The sequence below is a fragment of the Trichoderma atroviride genome, chromosome 5, assembly GCF_020647795.1.
Source record: "Trichoderma atroviride chromosome 5, complete sequence".
Taxonomy (NCBI): Eukaryota; Fungi; Ascomycota; class Sordariomycetes; order Hypocreales; family Hypocreaceae; genus Trichoderma; species Trichoderma atroviride.
In genome coordinates this window covers 2,767,907-2,788,454 of record NC_089404.1, presented here as the reverse complement: position 1 = coordinate 2,788,454, position 20,548 = coordinate 2,767,907, and the positions used below count along the sequence as shown (strand labels likewise).

At 46.8% G+C, this 20,548-nt stretch overlaps 10 protein-coding genes across 10 annotated transcripts; 4 read left to right on the top strand and 6 right to left on the bottom strand.

Annotated features, from left to right (window-relative positions):
• Positions 1–1,260: 1,260 nt before the first annotated feature.
• Positions 1,261–3,402, bottom strand: TrAtP1_010132 (uncharacterized protein). Its single transcript, XM_066114572.1, has 5 exons — positions 3,297–3,402; positions 2,988–3,246; positions 2,339–2,915; positions 2,005–2,266; positions 1,261–1,524 (listed from the first exon to the last, which is right to left on the bottom strand). Exons 1-5 carry the CDS (start codon positions 3,393–3,395, stop codon positions 1,390–1,392), a joined length of 1,332 nt encoding a protein of 443 aa, XP_065970668.1. The 5' UTR covers positions 3,396–3,402; the 3' UTR covers positions 1,261–1,389.
• Positions 3,403–4,668: 1,266 nt separating this feature from the next.
• TrAtP1_010131 (uncharacterized protein) lies at positions 4,669–5,424 on the top strand. Its single transcript, XM_014089596.2, has 2 exons — positions 4,669–5,046; positions 5,109–5,424. Exons 1-2 carry the CDS (start codon positions 4,709–4,711, stop codon positions 5,332–5,334), a joined length of 564 nt encoding a protein of 187 aa, XP_013945071.1. The 5' UTR covers positions 4,669–4,708; the 3' UTR covers positions 5,335–5,424.
• On the bottom strand, positions 5,402–6,647 carry TrAtP1_010130 (uncharacterized protein). The gene is made up of 2 exons (XM_066114571.1): positions 5,758–6,647; positions 5,402–5,699 (listed from the first exon to the last, which is right to left on the bottom strand). Exons 1-2 carry the CDS (start codon positions 6,361–6,363, stop codon positions 5,604–5,606), a joined length of 702 nt encoding a protein of 233 aa, XP_065970667.1. The 5' UTR covers positions 6,364–6,647; the 3' UTR covers positions 5,402–5,603.
• Positions 6,648–6,769: 122 nt separating this feature from the next.
• Positions 6,770–8,011, bottom strand: TrAtP1_010129 (uncharacterized protein). The gene has a single exon (XM_066114570.1). It carries the CDS (start codon positions 7,860–7,862, stop codon positions 6,954–6,956), a length of 909 nt encoding a protein of 302 aa, XP_065970666.1. The 5' UTR covers positions 7,863–8,011; the 3' UTR covers positions 6,770–6,953.
• A 2,041-nt stretch (positions 8,012–10,052) lies between these two features.
• TrAtP1_010128 (uncharacterized protein) lies at positions 10,053–11,090 on the top strand (the record flags this gene model as incomplete). The annotated part of the gene is made up of 1 exon (XM_014089577.2): positions 10,053–11,090. The coding sequence occupies one exon, from the start codon at positions 10,053–10,055 to the stop codon at positions 11,088–11,090; it is 1,038 nt and encodes a 345-aa protein (XP_013945052.2).
• A 107-nt stretch (positions 11,091–11,197) lies between these two features.
• On the bottom strand, positions 11,198–13,345 carry TrAtP1_010127 (uncharacterized protein). Its single transcript, XM_014089514.2, has 6 exons — positions 13,159–13,345; positions 12,792–13,028; positions 12,681–12,740; positions 12,325–12,611; positions 12,002–12,256; positions 11,198–11,929 (listed from the first exon to the last, which is right to left on the bottom strand). The coding sequence occupies exons 1-6, from the start codon at positions 13,220–13,222 to the stop codon at positions 11,282–11,284; spliced, it is 1,551 nt and encodes a 516-aa protein (XP_013944989.1). The 5' UTR covers positions 13,223–13,345; the 3' UTR covers positions 11,198–11,281.
• Positions 13,346–13,871: 526 nt separating this feature from the next.
• On the top strand, positions 13,872–14,252 carry TrAtP1_010126 (uncharacterized protein; the record flags this gene model as incomplete). Its single annotated transcript, XM_066114569.1, has 1 exon — positions 13,872–14,252. The coding sequence occupies one exon, from the start codon at positions 13,872–13,874 to the stop codon at positions 14,250–14,252; it is 381 nt and encodes a 126-aa protein (XP_065970665.1).
• A 306-nt stretch (positions 14,253–14,558) lies between these two features.
• TrAtP1_010125 (uncharacterized protein) lies at positions 14,559–15,987 on the bottom strand. Its single transcript, XM_014089930.2, has 6 exons — positions 15,840–15,987; positions 15,740–15,782; positions 15,638–15,678; positions 15,424–15,575; positions 15,239–15,364; positions 14,559–15,178 (listed from the first exon to the last, which is right to left on the bottom strand). Exons 1-6 carry the CDS (start codon positions 15,901–15,903, stop codon positions 14,777–14,779), a joined length of 828 nt encoding a protein of 275 aa, XP_013945405.2. The 5' UTR covers positions 15,904–15,987; the 3' UTR covers positions 14,559–14,776.
• A 60-nt stretch (positions 15,988–16,047) lies between these two features.
• On the bottom strand, positions 16,048–16,494 carry TrAtP1_010124 (uncharacterized protein). The gene has a single exon (XM_066114568.1). The coding sequence runs from the start codon at positions 16,370–16,372 to the stop codon at positions 16,061–16,063; it is 312 nt and encodes a 103-aa protein (XP_065970664.1). The 5' UTR covers positions 16,373–16,494; the 3' UTR covers positions 16,048–16,060.
• Positions 16,495–19,178: 2,684 nt separating this feature from the next.
• Positions 19,179–19,966, top strand: TrAtP1_010123 (uncharacterized protein; the record flags this gene model as incomplete). The annotated part of the gene is made up of 1 exon (XM_014089567.2): positions 19,179–19,966. Exon 1 carries the CDS (start codon positions 19,331–19,333, stop codon positions 19,964–19,966), a length of 636 nt encoding a protein of 211 aa, XP_013945042.1. The 5' UTR covers positions 19,179–19,330.
• Between the last annotated feature and the right edge of the window lie 582 nt (positions 19,967–20,548).

Here is a 20,548-nt window from a genome sequence, read left to right as displayed (position 1 = left end):
TATGACATGACAGAAGCTTTCATTTTGGGCCCCATCTGTCATGTACCGATGAACTGGTTCACACCGCCGCAGAGGCGCCGCCACATGCCATAATTACGGCCTGATCCAGACTTCTATAGATTCATGGCCACCTTTTCCCTTTAGATGTAAATATTGCGGCATATTTCCCATTCATGGCGATGATTTCCTCTCTAAAACGCTTTATACGAATTGATAGAGCTATTAGTTACGACACTGCTTGTAACTTGTTTACAAGATGACGATTGAAGGGATCATAAGCTCTCTTGATCAAGGTAAGCAGATATAAACGAGCAGTCAGCATCTTAAACCACTAGGTGTGATGCACTACAAGGCTGGAAGTCAAAGTGGCTTCAGCTACTATTTTTGGGCCCCATTGATTGGATATTGCTTCGGCATGGCGGATATGAGCTGTGGCTGATAGGCTGTCAAGCTGAGATTAGAGTTTATGGCTGGCCCTCAGCTGAAGGGCTTGCAATTACTTTGGAGAATGAGCAACAAGCACATTGTAACCCTCTAGCATAGCTTAGGCCTAGATTATACGAGGGCTATCGGAGAATTGGAGAATTGCAGACCATTGGTGGCTGTTCAATCCATTGACTTTGGCTGAGTCCTAGTAGCACATGTATTTGCAGTATTTGCGTCTTCTTTCCCTGTAGATGAGTTTGCAAAGGTTGTATGGGCTACTCTTAAATACAAATCTTTACTGTATAGCCATAGAGAGAACTACATGTACTTATACAGTCATTCAACGAGAGAGATAAATACCATTTCGCCCTACACAGCTGCCAATCGACAACAATCACCACTGGGCGGAAGCTAAAAACACTTGCCACTTTGGCACAAATGGTTAGTGAATCTACTCGGCTAGACCTCAAAAGGGACTCGAGTCATGCGGTGTTGCGTTTAAGTTGTGCATTAGAAAGCTTAATTTGGCATGTGCCGGTGTAGCTAAGATTCCGGGACGAGATGTCCAAGGCAGCAGCCGGTGTCAAGCATATACCGATCACCGAGATTAAGAGATCCACAAAACTGTTCAAGTATAGCTCTTTGGGCAATTTATCACTTCATGACCCTCGGCGCTAGTGATGGGCTGATGAGCAGCTCGGCAGCTAGATGGAACATCAGATACAGTTACCCATACTAGAGCCAGTCGGAGAATTGCAAGAGTCGCTGCCTCATAGCTTATAGTTGCGGTGAGACACATGTATCTGCTTCAAGCACATAACATTATGCGATTCTGCCATATCCCATCTTCCATTGTTCACGTTTATCCTTGGCAATCTAGCTCCATTCATAATCCTACGTTTCCCGTCATCACATCGCGTACCAACCATGTCACATAATCGTAGTCGCCTCTAACAGCGACGACTACTCGACCGTCTGCCATTCCACATATCGCTCGTTCCCATGTCCTGACCCAAACAGCAAGTCGAATTCCTCCTGGGCACCAGGCTGTCCTGCTTTTTTCTTGAGTCTCATAGGCCATTTTTCAACAACCGTATTCTTTTTCATCGCCATGTTAGCAAGTTCGCCGCATTCTTCGAATCCCCATGTAGTCATATATCTGATCGAAAGATTAACATCAACTTTCCAGTGGCTCCACCCATACTAACTCAAGAAAAGACGCAGATACGTACTTGTTAAATAATCCATCATTATCGCGAAATAGGTCTGCAGCTAGCATATATTTAAGATAGCAGGGATCGTATGGGTTTGTTCTGGAGACTGGACGAGGCAAATATTTGACAACCTGTGGCATAGAGCGTCGAAAAGCTGCTGCTTGATCTGCAGGAGTGAGATTCTCCTCGATAGCATTCATAAAAAGCATAATTAATGTGGCATGAGGGTTCGTGCTCTGCTTTTGCAAAAGAGGTCCCATGAAGAACAGTGTTCTGGCACAGCCCAAGTATCCAGCATCACATATGTTTGACATCTCAAAGGGATGAGCTGATATCCAAGTAAACTCGTTCAGAATAAACTTACCTCTATCCTGGAAAATGTTCCTCTTTCAAGATGCTTTGAGAGATCTTCGGCATCGACATTGAACAGCTGGAAGCTGGCACTTAGACTGATTGACTTCTCTATGAATGCTTTGAAGGCATGTTGGAGGTAAAAGTAGAGCTTTCCATAGACATCAGAAGGCGCAGCCCTGGGGGTTTTGTTGAGAATGTCGAAGATGTTCCATCCTTCAAGTGGATCTGAAGAATCCTTGAGTGGCCAACTCTGATTGCTTTCAAATAAGGTCCTAGAAGACGTTAGCGTAAGAAGCTATTGCAACTTTTCGAATGGTATGAAAGGAGCTTCTGGGAGTACAAACGGATTAGGAATAACGAATTGTGCGCGAGAAGCACCAAACGGTAAAAGAAGGCCATCCGTGCGATAACGTTCTTGACTCAAGCGGTGCGCTGGCAAAAGACACATGTACCGCCGCTCTCTGTAGTCCTTGCGTGAAGGTGCCAGCGTAATTGCCGTGCGAACATCATGTGCTTTCTGAGAGGTCAGGCTTATAGGAACGTTCAAGCGCTCGAGAAGTTGGCACCATATTTCCTTGGTGAGAACTAAACGGAGATTGCGCGATCCAAAGCTCCAAGCTTTTGCTTGCAAAGACTTGACAGGTTTGTCTACAATCTTCTGAACAACGTCGGCAACTAAGACACGGATTCTACCTTGTAGAATGCTCAGATGGTTTTCCTGAATAAATGCCGAATACAATATATGGATCATGCAATCCACTGCCTCTTTGGTCTCTTCGGCAGTCAGAGAGACAAGAAGTAGGACGGCATTCCGAATGACGATTTCGGGATCTCTATCGTTTAAGACAATCGAGACAGACTTTTGGAAGGCCTCTGGGATGGAGGCTACTGTCTTGACCACGTTTCGCAAATCTCCGGATGCTGCAGAAAGAGGAGTTATAAATGGTCTAAAGCATCCAAAAGCTAGATTGTAGGGATCATTATTCAACTTACCGGCAAACAATAAGTGCACATCTTGATCATAAGTGCTACCTTCATTTTTGGCGAGCTGTAAAACGTCGATGGCCGGAACGTTGCCCCATAAGTATTTATTCCCTCCAAAAACGACCTGTGACGGACCACTATCGCCAACAAATTCTGGCGTTCGGCCTGTAGTAGCCCATTCTGGCTTCCATCCTGCTTTCATCAAAGGTGACTTGCAATACTTCTTGTGCTCCCCCCAATGTTGGACTTGACAGTCTCGTCCGCAATACTACCCTCAGACTGTGAGCATTTAGACAATGCGGGTGGCTGGGAACTCACTTTGACTAGCAAGCAACCTTTGCAGCTTAGATGGCTTTGACTGTCGGCAGCTTCAAGGGGGCAAGTTGGATTTGCACAAGTGATGATGGAGCCCTCCATCTTGTGCTGCTGGATGATTTTCTAGAATTAGCTGTGATAGATGGAACTGAAGACGGAGGAAATCATCAAGAAGATCAAGAGATCCCATTCCTAATTAATAATCTACATTCGCGAGCTGCAGATAATGCGTCACTCTCTCTACTTTGCCCTACTTCCTTGTGAGGCGCCAACAGCCTTGTAAAAAAGTAGAGGATTGTCCTCCACGCCGTTATTGGCTGACTTTCAGCATATCGATTGGATGATTGTTTGTAGTGTGTACCCCTCACAGCCTGACTGGTGCCTAATGGACGGCCTCCCGCATATATTGAGGCTACACGATGCGGATGTCACAAATGATACGCGCCTTGACATTACGGGTTAAGATTTTTGAGCTTGGCCACGTCCATCGAATCTACACTGATTTATCACTTCCAAAAGACTTTGATCATACTGATATTGTGATATGCACTACTTGGAATATTATGGATATTTAATAGACTCGGAAATCGGTGTCACTGTTTAATATTATTAATTGTATTCGAGACTGTTGGGTGTAGCCAACAATGCCTTTTAGGATCAAAGGTAGGCTTATTTGAGTTGAGAAAAGCATCGCTCCATATGGTCACATGTTTTGGGAGAGCATGCTTGGCTCAGTACCTTGAGTACAGCAAGATGCACTCGAGCAAGGTTCTCCGCGTCACCATAGCTTGGCAGGAGGATCTTCAGTAAAGCATCAAGACTTTAGCCTCAAAGTACCACGTGATGAATTATAGCAAGCATGTGCAAGTAAATCAAGGCAACTTTGCCCTCTTTTACTCTTTTGGCCTGAGCGGCTAACGGCTCTACCGGAACCTCGTGGCTCCTGTGATTGATTGAGACTTCATAAGCTCGTAGAGATTATTCGCGCATCTAAGAATCTCAAATCTCAGGATCGCCTCGCTACTTGCTCTGGATGTCAAGGTAAACGGACGCTTTACCCTTTCTGTGACCGTGCCCGCTTTGCTATTGTCCAACCAGACGAGCATGGCGATCAGCCGCCATTCGACATACGGAAGGCCCATGTAAAGACCCTTGCATAAAAGCGCCGTAATCCTCTTTTTGGCAGGTCAGGCAGTTTTAGGATGCCTTTTGGAGGATGTATCCATTGGATGTGGTGATTGTTCTGGCTTCTGAAGCCGAGACTTTGGGTAGTATTATCATTGTAAATGGTCTAAACGACGAAGCGATGTGAGGATAAATGGCATATAAATGAACTCAAAGTCCTTTTTGGTCGAAGGTTGAACGATGCCATCCAGTTCCTTTCGATTATCACTCTCAATATACTGCCACTCAGAATGAAGCTTGCGACGCTTTTCTTTACGCTTGCTCCGGCAGCCCTCGCTCTGCCCGCATCTAAAGAGTCTCCATCAAGGCGTCAAAGCGATCTTGTAGCCATTACAGATCAGCTTCTCTTCAACACAACGCTTCCTGACTTCATCACCCACCGTAATGCCCAGAACCCTTCAACTCTTGACTGGACATCAGACGGCTGCACCGATTCGCCCGATAACCCTTTTGGATTCCCGTATGTACCGGCTTGCAACCGCCACGACTTTGGGTACCAGAATTACCGCCTCCAAAGCCGCTTTACAGATTCAGGCAAGCTCAATATTGACAACAACTTCAAATCGGAGTAAGTCGTATCCCCTTCTATGAAGTTGTTCAAGATAAGAAACTAAATATGAAACTCAATAGCCTCTACTACCAATGTCAGTCAGTGAGCGCGCAGTCTGCTTGCGAGGATCTTGCGGATGTTTATTACGCGGCGGTTAGGGCATTTGGAGGTGGTGACTCGTCACCAGGTAAACGAGACGAGTCGCATGAGGATTTGGTCAAGGAATATGAAGCCAGGCTGGAGATCTATCATCAAGCTGTGAAGGAGGCTCAAGAGAAGGGCCTTTTACCCATACTGAATCAATAAGACGGATCGGTGCATGCAAGATTAAGAACACTGGGCAATTTGGATATATAGTGTCTCTATGGTGTAGATTCGGAATAAAAAGGACTCATCACCAAGGTTCTGTATATCTTTAAGAGTGGTTTTATGAAGTAGATCTAGACTGGCAGGCTTGTGGGAAATAACATGTTGTAACAACATGTGTATTACTTGCATTTGTTTTCCTCCAAAGTGAAAATTTCGGTAGCTTTGGCCAAGATCTTAGTATTTTGACCGGACCTTAGACTGATCTACTATTTCTGGTCGTCCCGTTTTGTACTATTTTCCGCAGACCTGGTCCGAGGTGAAGTTCGGAAACCAAATATTCCCCTAGTTGATCCCTCTATGACCTAATGTTGTACGTTAGTCACGCCTAACTAGGAAGACAATCCTAGGTTTCTTCCGTACATTGTACCTTATATGGCTATGGGAGAGTTCAACCAAGCACTTGCATGTCTGATATTCCACTTGTACCAACTCAATTAGATTGCCTTCTGGATCGGAGATGTAGGCAAATGAAGATCGGTCATGGTTGACATATGGCGCGCCTTGCGTGATTGGCTGCACAACGTGGACACCATCTTCTTTAAGCTTTTTGATTGCTATTTTGAGGTCCGGAACTCGGTAAGCAAAGTGAAATAGACCTTGAACGGCTGCCGCTGCTGCCGGTGATGTGCTTAGCCGAGACGCCGGGGTTGATGACGAGAGCCATATGAGCTCAACGATGGCATCGGTCGTCGGGTTTTGAAGCTGAACAGCCTGGATTGTGCTTGGCTTGGACACGGAACCTGGCGTGCTTGAAATGGTGGATGCTGCTGGCATCTCCATTGGGCCGACGACTTCAATCAGAGAACTGAAACCAAGAGTCCGATTATACCAGTCGCGTTGTAGCGTCAAGTTCGCAACTGAGATGCCGACGTGATTGAAGTGTAAGGCGAGTGCTGACGATGAAGCCGTAACGGTGAAGAACGACAAAGCTGAAAGCAACAAAACGGGTCTCTGAAAAAGTTTCATATTCGCTAATTGTTGTTGAACTTTGCTATTTTTCTTTGTCGTAAATAGTCGAAATAGCTTGAATTCTTCGCCGTCTAGTTGGCGGTGCACGCAACCTGAAGATTAGACATGGCTTTATATATACTTATGTATCGTATATAATTGCCCATGAGTTGCCACTTTCCTTAGAATCGCGTCGTCGCCTTTTCCGAAATTGATGGAAGCCACAGAAAGACGCTTATTGTTGACGCATGAAGTAGCCGTGCGCTGACGTTTTTTACTCAATCGGTCACTGCTCCTTGCTCCCGGCATTTACGGGGCGTCGCCACCTCCAGTGGTAGACCCGGTACCAGTACTTTATCCGACAGAGTATGGAGACCTCAGTGGCAGTGTTCTCGCTTCTCAAGCAAACAAAAAGGGATTGAGAATAGATTCCATCTACTCACAAATGATGAGTCTATGGTTGCGGACACTGAGAGTAAGAAGCCCAAAATTTACGAAAGGCTTTTATTCATAAGCTTCGCTACCACTTTCTATGAAGATGACCATTAGAGCATTCTCGCGAATAGCGTATTACCATACGGGGTATGAAACCGAATTCATCTCTTTGGCTAAGCATCCCGAGGGTGATCCCCCAAAGGCGTCCATCTGCCCGCTTTAATATCCTCTCTAACAAGTTTCGCAACCTCAGGGGAAGCTTCTCCAGCATGATTGACGTCGTCTAACCACTTGACTTCCTCTGCCGTGCTCTCCCTCCCTTCGATTGCGTTCTTATAAGGCTTCCGTCCAAACTTTTTAATTATCGGATAGTGTGAATCCATCATCATCATGAGCCAAAAGGACCACCTTTGCATTGTGATGTCACCGCCTTTCGGAGGCCCAGCAGCCAGATTCTTGAAGAACCCAAGAGGGTCGCTCAAGAGCTCCTCTCGTTTAGCACGGTTGGCATCTTTTTCGCCCGTATGGGTCTCGAGGATTTCTCGGAGATGCTCATTCGAGTTCACAGCAATCTCTTGGTAGGCAAGCACTTCGCCGTGGGCCAGAGGCGCTGTGAAGAATAGTCGAGCTACAGCCCAGTGATCGATGCCTACGCCCACTTCATCACGCCAGCGAGCCCATGAATCTGGTTGCTGGTGTGCCGGCAAGGCTCGCCATGCATCGCTCAGCCTTTCTGATAGTTTATCAAAATAGCCAACCCATCGAGCGTCGATTCCTTTGCAGAACAAACGGGATCCTTGGTCGAGGAGAACCACGAGACCAAAGCATTGCTGCGGAAACTCTGCATCGGCGGGCGCGGGGAGGAGCGAGAACAGGTTGGGCACGTTGGAAAGCCCAAGTTTACTCAGGGCGACGAGAGCAGGCCATACAATATCGCGGGTGTTGTTCACCAAGTATTCGTCGTTGAATATCTCCTCTCCCGCTGTGTTGAAGTCAATTGGCTTGTCTTTCGGGTAAGGAACACGTGCGTGTGCCATTGTTTTGAGCACCGCCGGCGTGATGAGGGAAGAAAGGCTCTCCATGGTTGCAGGAGTCGGACTCGTATTCTCTTGCCAGGAATTCTTTCCGTATAGAAAGTATTGGCTATTTAAATCGCGACGATTAAGAAATGAAGCTTTCAAACCGCGGGGTATATATACCACATGTTTATAGTCGTGGAGTATCAAGTGAGATTATAGCCGTGGAGAAGCGTATCCGAAAAAGGATATGATATCGCCCAATAGACGCATGGTGAGACCGTTATGGAGCGTCAGTCAAGCCGATCCGTCCTCAGCTTCCCGTTGCTAGATAATCTTTAGGGCTTATTCGTTTACTTAGACCGTCTCTGCGTGAGCGTGCACTTGCCACTCCTAGGTTAGTGTACGTTATATTTTGGGGCTTTTTGATGGCTACTGAGTATTGAGTGTTGCGACGATATTGGTTGTGGGACTTGGTCCTATAACTAATATACTATTGCGCGTTGTGGTCTCGGAATACCTACCGGGTATTTGGGACACCTCTGCAGCGATAAGTGGAATGGGGGCATCAAAATACTTCTTTTACGCCTTCATCATCCAAGCTAGGACGTTCTTACACAGGCGACCCTAAATTTCTTATCAACGCACCAAAGCTGCTTGTGCGATGTCTCTTCTGTGATGGTGCCGTGCGAAAACAAATTAAAACCCAATCTAGACAGCTTAGGCACAAGCACCCACATAGCTTTCTCCAAATCAACATCAATCGTGTTCAAACGGTTTACGCCAGCTCCAAGCATCTGCTGTGAGCTGTTTCATTTTTTCCGCAGCGACCATGCAATTATCCCCCTCGTTACTTTCGCGATCGCGTACTGCTAGCAAATTTGACGTTGTTTGGTCCAAGGCCAAGATAGCTGTCAAATCTCGGAACGTTGTCATCATGCGTATTTCTACATAAAACAGAGGAGATGGAATGGTAGTTCTCATTGGCTGAACATTGTTCGCCTCTACGTAGAGGGCTCGGTATTCATCCTCCGCTCAGAATGCAAGCTTCCGACTTTAATTTTCCAGATTTTCTTGTCTTCTCCAGTCTTTGTTAAATTCGCAGCCCCTGCCTATAAGTGCATAGGCAATCTAGTAACTTGTTGACACGGGGTAAGATAAAATGACTTGAAGCCCAGAAGCTATTAGAATGCTTCAGACGCCTAGATCCTGAGAGGCATATTCAAAGCTTAATAAGTTGTAATCGAGATTCACCAATGCGTTCTAAGCGGACATCGGAAATCCGCCGAGCCGAGATGACTTGCAAATCCGCATTCCCGCTCCACCATCTACAAGATTGCGCATTCGGTATCCTTATAGCTTTAGCGATAGCGAGGCAATGACAATAGAATAGCATATCTTGTTTCATACCGCGCTTTGTATGGTGATGCCCGGTCGTCCTTTGCTTAGCGTCGCACTTAGGCTCTTAGTGACGTGTACGAATTGATCCCACGAATCGATCCCCTGTGTACATACCTTATATCACATAGGGGCCAAGCATTCTGTAAGATAGTAGAGCGGATCGTGTAGTTTGATTCGGGTTTCAGTCTATTTTCATGTCGAGTAGCTATCAAACGGCACCATGAGACTACGGCTCGCTGTATTTCGCGACATCACCGCTAGCACCCTCAGGTTTGTTGTGGTTTCACATTAGATATCAAGCCCCTCGGGATCGCCCGCAGCCTTACACGGCATGTGCTGGAAAAATCACTTGCCTGGTTTTAAACCCATGGCGTGCATAGCTTTTTCCTGCTGTTGCGCAACCCATTATTGACGTGATCCCATAGGCTACATTAATCCCGTGCGCGACTAATACTCTTGCAAAGTCCGAAGCGCGCGAGGCGGCTGCAGGAATGCTGTTAAATCCGCTGCCCGGTAGCCCATGCAGCTGCAGGAGTAACCAGAGACCAATAAGCGGCTTCGCGGCCTAGCTATTAAGTCCATGACTTACATCGCCTTCTCCATGTAAACAACTGTGAATGCTGTGCCAAGCATTCGTAACCAAGAAGCCTGTCTTGATTAGGCCACCAGCTTCGGAGACAAGCATTGGGAAACGCGAGAATGAAGCTCGCGATAAAAGAGCTCTACCACCGAAGGGATTTAATGTACATATATATAGGAAGAGTGATTTCATGTAATTGAGATATCTTGTCATGACAGACATCCATTCACTGCCACTCAATTTACACAATCTCCAATACCCAGCTCTCATATTCAATGGCGCCGCAATTCGATATTTCACCGGAGCAGCGAGCCACCCAGCTTGCATTCATCCAACGCCAGCTATTCCGTGTGCCCCCAACATGGACCAAGAAAGATGTCGATCTAAGGGGCAAGACTGCCATCATTACCGGATCCAATACCGGCCTTGGGTTTGAGTGTGCTGGCCAGCTCCTCGATCTTGGTCTTAGCAAGCTCATTATAGCCGTGCGCAGCGAAGCTAAAGGCGAAGAAGCAAAAAAGTTGCTTCTAGCGGGCCGAGACCCAAACAAGCTACCAATCATTCAAGTGTGGAAGCTCGATTTGTCGAGCTATGATTCCATCACGGCCTTTGCAGAACGCGCCAAGTCTCTGGAGCGGCTGGACATCACCATCAACAATGCAGGTCTGATGAAGAAGACTTTTGAGAAAAACTCTTCTACTGGCCATGAAGAGACTTTCCAAGTAAATTACCTTGGTCAAGCTCTCTTCACTTTATTGCTACTTCCAGTGATAAAAGAGAAAAACGCTCCTGAACAGCCCGGCCGCCTCGTCTTAGTATCCTCTGATACAGCCGCATGGTCCGAGTTCAAAGGAAAGAATTCCGATCCGCTGTTTGCCGGGTTAGACAACCCTCAGTTATTTGATAGCAGAGATCAATATTCCACCTCAAAGTTACTGGGCCAGCTGTTTCTTACGGAATTGGTCAAGCGCGTACCACCTTCAGTCGCCATAATAAACGCCCCGAACCCAGGCCTATGCAAGTCAAGCCTGGTTCGTGATTATGCCAACGTTTTTGAAAGGGCGTTTGTTTTCGTATTCAAGCTCTTACTTGGACGAGATGGCTCTGTGGGCGCTCGTGCGTTTACTGATGCGGCCGTGAAGCAAGGCACAGAATCTCATGGACAGTATCTCGAAGACGGAAAGGTACAGCCAATGGCACCTTTTGTATATGGACTGGAAGGAGAAAGGCTTGCGCAGAAGCTTTGGGAGGAGACTATGGATGAATTTGCTTTTGCAAAAGTGGCTGATATCGTTCATTCATTGAGTAGATGAGAAACCTACGTGGACTTATACAGGACAAGAACTACAGTCTGTCGCTATTACGGGTATACCAGTCGGGTATACTGGACACTCTTCTAATAATACATTTTTCTTTTATCGCACATTTGTTAGGCTTAAATCCATACTTCATATTCAGCGCTATTGCAAATAACTCAATGATCCTAAATTGACTCTTTGATTTATCAAATAGACAAAAACGGTACGCCGTTTGCACCCGTAATGGCATTAACTACAAAAGGGGAAGTGAAGGTTGGTGGCATGCTGCTGGCGCTCATCACAGCATTTAATATGAAGAGCGCATCAGCCTGTTCAGGACCTTCCAAGTCCTGCTGTGCCCAAAATTTCTTAATCATCTCCTCAGTCGGCCCCAAGTTATTCATTGGCCTTGCCTCCATTGTCCGGTTTATTGTTGATAGAATTAACAACCGCTGCTCGTCTGTCTCGGCTTGAATGGATAGAACAAACAATGGGAACGGACGGTCGTAAAGTCTGATCCTCTCCAGCAGTACAAATGCTTTGGTGGCGGCATTTCGGGCGGTTGTTGAAGACATGAAAGCACCCTTGACAACTCTGTCGACATATATGACCAAGGCATATTGGAACAGTTTGTCATTCATGCTTTCGGAAACTTTGCTTATGGTGATATCATCCTGTCCCACGTCAAAGCAGTCGCGCAAGTTATCAATATCCTTGAGACGTAGCTCAAGATCATGAATGGCGTGTAGGCGGTTGATTGATAGGTAATTGGGGTCGTCGCGATTCTTGACGAGATCCATTGCTTCGCTCAAGAAATCAAGAACTTCAGGAGAGCAGCCAAGCATATTGTGCATCTAGAATAAGATGTTAGTAAGAATGGTAATACCTACATACATTTCAATGAGAGAGCATATGAAGATACTTACAGTTATAACATCAATGTCATATGCTGAGTCGGAGACAAGAATATCTGATTTGGCCATTAATTCCATCTGTGGAGTCCGTTGCTGCCAATGTTGAATGCTAAACTTATACAGTACTTTATGGTAGCGAACCCAGTTTAGCAAGATGGCACAGTCTCCCGCGTACTTTCGATGAATGTTGAAGCCCGAGTTGACAATATTCATGCAGCCGTTAAAGTATACCGACCAGTCCTGAGTCTTGCCACTTTGACTGAGGACCTAGTTGTAACAACAGTTAGAGTTATGTATAGCACATGTATGTAGCAGTTAATTATCCAAAGTCTTACCTCATATAGCGTCAGAAGCAGGCTGGTAGCGATAGCCTGAGGTCGAGTCTTATTGTCCAGACCCTGTGTGAGGGCACCTTTGAGATTTGAAATAGCCAAAATCTTGTATTTGAGTGCCTCGTCTGACTTGTGCAATGACAATAGCGAGATTGCATTCATGGAGTGGCGAACAGACAAGGCCGGCACACTGTTGTCGTCGAGCGACATGCGGTACAAGAGGCCACAAACGTCATCTTGGAAATTGCCTGATGTGACGAGGCGTATAGCCGATGGTATTCGCGGCCCATCTGTGATATCTCAGCATAAAGCGCCAGCCGGGTAATTGTATCATGTCAATCACGCAAGGCTTGACTTACAGAAGCCTAGTTTGGGCGACCACAGGGATGCTGCTGGTGTCAAGACACCTACGTGTTGCACTGTAAGCCAAGGTTAGATGGGCTACTACTTTCAATCACTGGTGGACAAACTATGAGCTCCCGTGTCAATGTGTTCACGATACAGGCTTACGTCCCACGTTGATGTGTTGAGAAACACCACTGGATTAGCCCGATAGGCGCTCCGGGTCTGCACGTTTGCTGTCGCCGCACGACGCTTGTCCCCCTTCCGAGGCCATGACAGGTTCTCACTGTATCCCGAGCATGCCTTTCCGCGTGTTTTGCAGGCTGAGCACTCGGGCAGGGCTTTATCGCATGCTATCTTGAGGACTGCAAAGAGTCAGCCTTGCCAGATCCGCGCTGTGAGAGCCTCTTGCGGCGTTAGGGGTTACGCAAATAATCACAAGGAAAAAAAAGATCACCTAACACAGGCGCGCTAGAGGATGGTGAAAATACGTACTTCGACAGCTCAGGCAGGATTTTCTCGTTCGCGGGGCTCGACTGGTGGTGGCTGCTGCAGTCATTCTGACACTTTGAGTCTTTTCACCAGGTAGAATCGATGAATGCTCCTCCAGAACACGAGAAATTCGATGGATCAAATGAGTATCGTATGCGTCTGCTGGAGTCTCGTGGTTGAGGCTGTCAGATAAGAACGGCTAAGCCGGGTGGGGCTTCAAGCCAGAGTCTTCAAGCCGTGTTTTACCTAATCCATGGCAGTTTTACGCTGGGTGGACACTGTATGAGCACGGAGTAAAGCATTCAATGAAATGGAAAAAGAAGAAGATAAAATAGAAGACAAAGAAAAAGTCCTTCTCATCATGCAACAACAGGGACTCGGACGAAGGGCAAAACATATACCGAATTGAAAGAGCACGGCTATTAAACATTAAACACAAATTCGAATAGACCAAAATTCTTTCTCAACTGAAAACGGTGCTCAGCATCACAATACTTCAATATATATTGATGCTTGCATTAAGGATCGGCCTCTACGGCAACAATCTGCAATGCTGCCAAGGGCATCCCCGAAGCGATCAAAGAAGGGGAAACAAGCAGCGCTACTCCCGATGACGCCTCTGCAGAAATCGCAGACGACAGAGTCGAGCTTCACGTCGGCAATTTCCCTCAATCCCAAAGCTGTTCCTATGAAATGTCGATGTAGTGCTGGGCGGCATGATGGCGATGTGCGGCGTAGACGGATGTTGTAGCCCTGGACTGATCATATTAAATGCGGCGTTCTTCAACAAGAGCCGTGTTACCCTCGTCGCATCTGCTGGAACTGCTCTTCTCTCTATTTCGTTCATCTACGCTGCCACCACCCAGGAGTTCCTCGAATCTTGCATTTTTCTTTTCGTCAAGCATCCTTATGATGTTGGCAATGGCGCCGACATCAACGAGCAGCAGTTTGTGGTTGACCGCATCTCCCTTCTCTACACCACCTTCCACCGTATTGAACAAGATGCAGATTACTCAGATAAGCTCAGTCGCGTCCCATCAGTCGTGCACCTTTCTCACATCTCATCGATTCCAAACATGATCCTGAACAACCTCTGATCGACAACATCTCCCGCAGCAAGGCTATGCTCGAGTGCATCAATGTTGATATCTCTTACGACACCTCCTTTGAAGATGTGGAACTGCTGCAGCCGAGATGGACAAATTCGTCAGGCACCCCGACAACGCTCGTGACTTCTAGCCCGACTTCAGCATTGGTGTCAGGGAACTCAGCTGGGCCAGAGCCAGGGATGGCTTGACCCGACAGCCGGCAAGCGCTGATGGACGGTGGAGGCCTCGCGGTACGCGTCCTTAACTAGACGCTGATGCATATTGCTTTGCTTGTTCTTGTAAGGCTTTAGAATGTGGAAAGGAATGCATTATATTTCCATCAGGTAGACGTTATGACATAGACAGGGGGTTCCGATGCAATGAGGATATTGCAGACGGAAGCGCTAGACCGCGCGGTGTGGATCACCAGGATAAGGTGGCCAAAAGATAAAGGCATACATGAGTATTCATGACACTCTTTCAAACTGTTTCAATCAATTTTCTCGCGCCTATTCCTGATACATTAACTTGGATCAACAATCATGCTCTGGCTCTGGCGCCTTCCCCATCGGCGCCCCCAGATCCGTCTTAAGCACTCTAGTGAACAGCTCCAGAAGAATCTCGAAGCAGACCTTTGTCACGGCGGGGTCATATCTGCCCTTGCTAAGCTCGTCTCGGATGAAGGCGTGCTGCGCCCAGGCGAACTCGTGGAAGCTGGCAACGACGTCGGCGTCGCGCATGGCCTTGCGGATGAGGTCGCGGCCCTCAGCGGGGACGTGGGTGTCCTTGACGCCGAAGATCATGGCGCACTCGGCGTGGGTGAGGGAGGAGAAGAGGGAGATGGTCGGGTCGGCGGTGGAGGCTGGGGAGCCAAGCGAGGAGGTGTGGATGTCTGTTGCGAAGTAGGAGACGCAGGCGGTGATGCGGGGGTCGAGCTGGGTTGGCCATTGTCAGGATGCGATGAGAGTACATGGGGATGCTGGATGCTATCTCACGGAGGCGCGGACGGCGAGATGGCCGCCTAGACACATGCCCGTGGAGCCGATGCGACCAGAGCAGGTGGGCAGGGTGAGGAGGTAGTCGACGGTCCTGCGAGAGTCCTCGTCGTAGGACTCGAGCGTCTGTTCCCGGCTTGTGTCAGCGATGCATCGTTTGAGACTGTAAGTGAGGGCTGAAGGACCTTTTCGATCTTGAAGCGGTTGCCCCTATCCGTATCCTCGACATCGTACTTGAGGGGCTCGGGCCCGACAAAGTCATGGTATGAAGATGGCGCAGCGACGATGTACCCATGGCCAGCGATCTGACGGGCGAAACGCGCGACAGGGCCAGTGACTGGATGAAACCTCTGTCAGTTCCTGACACGATTGAGGGAAAGCGAGAGGAGAGCGCCAGACCTTGGTAGATTTCACTGAAGAGGCAGACGCCAGGGAATTTGCTGCAGTACGGTCAGACATGTTTTGTTGTATGACATGTTCGAGGAAAGGGAATGCACAGACGCTTGAGGATATCCAGGAATAGTCGGGTGGAAAAGAAAGATTCCTGTTGTGGTTGTTAGGCTTGGGGTTCTCGTATTGAGGAGAATTGCGGCAAACGTACTCATTGAACCATTCTGCCCATTGACTGACGTCTCCACGTCGACGTGGGATTCTTGAATGAGCATTCTTACGACGTTGCTGTTATTTGAGACCTCTTCGTGTGGAATCGACGATGAAAGGAGCTGATGCTCTGTTGCTTATGAGCGACGGTAGCTGAGCTGAGGGGGAAGAAATGCCCCTCCATAGCGATGAGTGAGATGGTGGAGTCGCATAGAGACCCACTTAATGCTCTGCTGCTCGACCAAATTGACGGATCTTGGATGCAGTTTGAGAGGCACTATAGCCTGATACAGCCTCGTCGATCACGAAGTTATCGGAGAGTTTGGTGCCTGTCATGTCTTGAGCTTCTTTGCCGAGATGGAGTCGAGGTCTAGTCATGGTGGACATTCCAACACTCTCAGTCTTGTCGTTGGAATCAAATGGCTTGCGTGCGGGATGCAGCGTCGAGGCATGACGAGGAACGGTTCGCGTGACAGGAGCAATCAGTGCCGATGCCTGGCGCTCGCAGCTTGCTTCGTCAATATCAAATCTCATGGCTCAGAGTACATGTAGGCAGGGCTTTATTACCGGTCAATAGACTGCAGCAGAGGCTATTGCAGTGCGGCTTTCGGGAGTTGAGCTGATCCAAGATGCAGCGCGCTTCAATTAACGGCGGAACTGGGATACATACAGAGTGAGCCATCCATGGATATTTGCTTTCATGATTGGTAAATTAAATTATTATGATCCTTTCCCAACTACTACTTTATTTTATTTTCTTCAATTTCGTTTTTAAATTCACCACATGATCTCTTTTTATCATTTTGAAGTGCCGCACGCTTGTCGATTGACACTGGTGCTTGTGTGCCCCTCAATAGAGAAAATACATCCGTAACGGTTTTGCATCGCTAGTTGATTCCCGCCTCAACACTCCTCTACGTAGCCCGTGTGTTGAAGCTCCAAAAACCGCATCTATCTGCCTAAATACAAAATCATCACGACAGCTTGGACCTTGCAAAAGTAGACACTTTTCTACCTCGCTGCTCATGCTCCTCGCGACCCAGCAAAGAAATTCTCAAGTGCCGGTAGAACACTAATGATTGAGCAAGAGGTAGTCAGCCGCTGACCTGTACCACATAGTTTACCACCGAGGTGCTTAAACAGCAGGATGATTGCATAGACCGTTTACCTGCGTCATTTCATTTCTACGAAATTTTCGGCAACCAGAGGCGTCGCGGAGTCGCTGATCCTTCCAAAAATGTACACGGATTCCTGAGATCGGAGCTGTCGCTCAGACGACTGGATGAAATGAGTGAACATCTGTGGCTTGCAGGTGCACGGCGTCCGCCCACGCAGCTACATTTACATTTAAAAGTTGCTCTTGGACGGAACATTGTACTTGTAGACCACATTGATTTGCATCTCCTATGGAATGGGGATGGGCGCAATTTTGTCAAACCCACCCCCAGATTCCTTCTCAGGCCAGAATTCTGGCGGGCTGATCTGAGCTGCGTTAAATACTGCCGCTGTTCATGCAATAGTCATGAAGTTGCGGTTGCAAGAGTTGCTAGTATTAAAATTTATCCGAAAACTGAGTCTAGACAGTCTTCTCTAACTCCGTGTAAAGACCGCCTGCGGAAAGTTGCTTGAGGCTTCTTCTACACATATGCCTGCTTAGTCTCCACGGAAAGCAACTTCTATATTGCCGTTGAGAAGCGATTGTTACCGAGATAGCCTGACGACTCAACAATAACATGGACGCAGTGGCAACGTCTAGTGAGGGAACCCATCACCCAACATCATTCGGATAAGATCCATCCTCGCTTCCTTCGTGCAGAGCTTTGGTTATCGCTTATCAACGCTATTCATCGAACTAGGAAGTTGCTTTTTGCTCAAGCATACTTTGGTGGATGGAATAATTATTCCAGCTTCTTCCGCGATAACCTCGCTTGGATTGCTGCAATTATCGCATACATGGTCCTGATTTTAACCGCAATGCAGGTCGGTCTTGCAACCGAGCAGCTTCAGAACAGCCCTGTCTTTCAGAGGGCGTCGTATGTCTTTAGACTCCTTGCAATTCTGGGGCTTATAGGCTTGGTTAGTTTGGTAATGTTGTGCGCTATAATTGAGTTTCTGAGACATTTGCTAGTAGTAATCTTTAAACAAGAGAAGAGTCAAATGACTTCATCGGCCTAGTAGTATAGAGCCAGCGCGGAGTTGATGTCTTGCACTTGTCATGTTTCGGCTCTCGCAAGCATGTCTCCAGACTCAAAGGACTCAGTAATCACACTTACATGTATCAATAATGTCATACGACCTTGAAAACATAAACCATGCAAATATACATACAAAATGACGCATAAACAAGCATGACTCTAGTCGAGTAATCAGTGGCTTTTGGTCATTGAACTTATTTATATTAGTCCACCTATCAAGTCAAAAGAAACTTTAACTTGAATATGAGAAATATGAGGCAACTCAAACGTTCTGAGCCCGCTAGTCGACTTGGCATAATGCATAAGCTTCTTTGCAGGTTTAATAATGCTTCAAAGCATTTAGGCAATTCTGCTTCTATGCAACAAGGCTCGCAAACTGTTGCCTCTCTTGACGGAAATATTGTCTCATTTTCACCCTTGCTGCAGAACGGCATTTGGTGCGATACATATCAGATGCCAAGCAATACTCCTCTTCGTTTTACCCCGAAGATTAAGATATCAATCTATATGCGGCAATGATGAAAGAATCTGGTAGTATATCCGAAAGTGGATCAGCCTTATTCCCTCTCATGCCTTATCAGATCGATCCAAGAACGCTCCGGAGATCCAAAATTAGCCACAACATCGCCAAATATGTATCACCTTCCTATTTTAGGTCAACTATCACAGTGGTGCAATAAGTGCTGGATGGTGCGCGTATAGTCTTAGTAAACACGATGCACATTCTCGCTTACTGAAAATAGAAGTTGCCCAACGGTTTCACAAGCGAGCTTCCAAAGCCGGGATGAAATCGAGGTGGGGAAGAAACATAGGGAAGTTGAGTTTGTAGCCACAATACACGCTTCAAGAAGGCTGATATATGTCAATAGTTTTGATTGGAATTAAATTTGTCTAAGACGACGAGTAAAGATATGATGATGAAATATACATTCTTTCGCACTGAGATCATATGCGTTTTTCGTCTCTGCTAAGGTTCCGTGATAACATTTTATCAGCTTGATTTATTTCTACCTCGTTATTAGGCGGTGTGCATAGTAGCATCGATCGGGATTTTCGATATTCTCCGTATGCATAGCCCCTGTTAGTGTGATTATACCAATTCAGGATTTAGCCAGCGCAACTCAACAAACTCTGTAACCGACGGCATTAACCAGTTGTCAATCTTCAAGTCTATCGAAGTCGATTAGACGATATTGCCGAGATGAAGTATAAGTAATGCAGGAAGCCAGCTTCGACTATTTATTACAAACAAAGGCAATCATTGGCAACTAGCAGCTTTTAACGCTCACAAACAAGTATGGCTTACAAAATCCTTACAGCTGCCTTGGTTTTGGCCACTGGCGTGTCTCAAGTTGTCGCACAGGAATGTGCTCAAAATCTCTTAACCACTCATGCTGGTGTTCAATTCTATCTTTATGACGACTCTATTCCTTCAAACAACTACAAACCTCTTCAACTTCGACCCAGCCAAGATGGCAAGTTCAGCTACCTCGCTATAGACAATAGCTCTCCGGTCTTTACTGCCAACCTCGACAATGGCGTTTTGGTCAGCGAAAGCAAGAGCTCTGACGGCACTCTGTTCGACACAGGTGCCAGAGGCTTCTTGCAAAACTACACCAATGTGGACAACTATATCCCACCTACTTTTGTAGGCCAGCTCGCCTTTGCCAACACTTCGACATTTTCCAACGCATCTGATGCCAACTGGCTCCTGGGCCCTTCAGGTGGAACAAACGTCTATAACCTCTGGCACAACGAGCCTGTCAACACGCTCAACGGAATGCAGATTTGCGAAGCTGATTTTGATCTCAATGAAGACGGCACTCCTTGGTATTATTTCCAATACGTGGACTGGGTTGTCTACTACCCACCAAACTGTGAATTCGTCGCAATTTTGACCAACGTCACCACCCCGGATCTTCCTTCATGCTAGGCATAAGGCTCTACTTGGCGGACAAAGCTTCTTATACATTGGAGGCTAGCAATTGGCGGAACAGATGAGGCATAGTTGGCGGTTCAAGCGAGGTATTCATAGATATCAGAATTTTATTGTTTCAAAATACTGAAATCAAATATGCAATATAGTCGTGAAATATTGTATCTGAAAATGTACCCATGAAAGGACCAGTGATTGTGAAAGCCAGTGCGATGGTTGAAAACAGCATAAGCTGATATAATCATGAGATCGGTCTTAAAGAATATTAAAGTTCCAAGGTATATCCATATAATAGGCCACTATATGGCATAGGTGGTTCTCATTTCTTAATAACCAACTATGGGGTGAGACGGAGCATAAGCTGCAAACAGTAAAAAGAAAAAGGCCTTCAACCATATTATAGAACTACTTGACTAGGGAAGTATATAGGGTTATGGTGACCACAATAGCAAGTGATTAGTCAATCATAATTTATGAATAGAATTGCAAAAATGTCTCGAGATTTTCAGGCAGATCGAGGTGTAGACGAGTGGTAGTGTCAGACACGATGCCAATATCCTGAGACTAATGTCGCCTAAG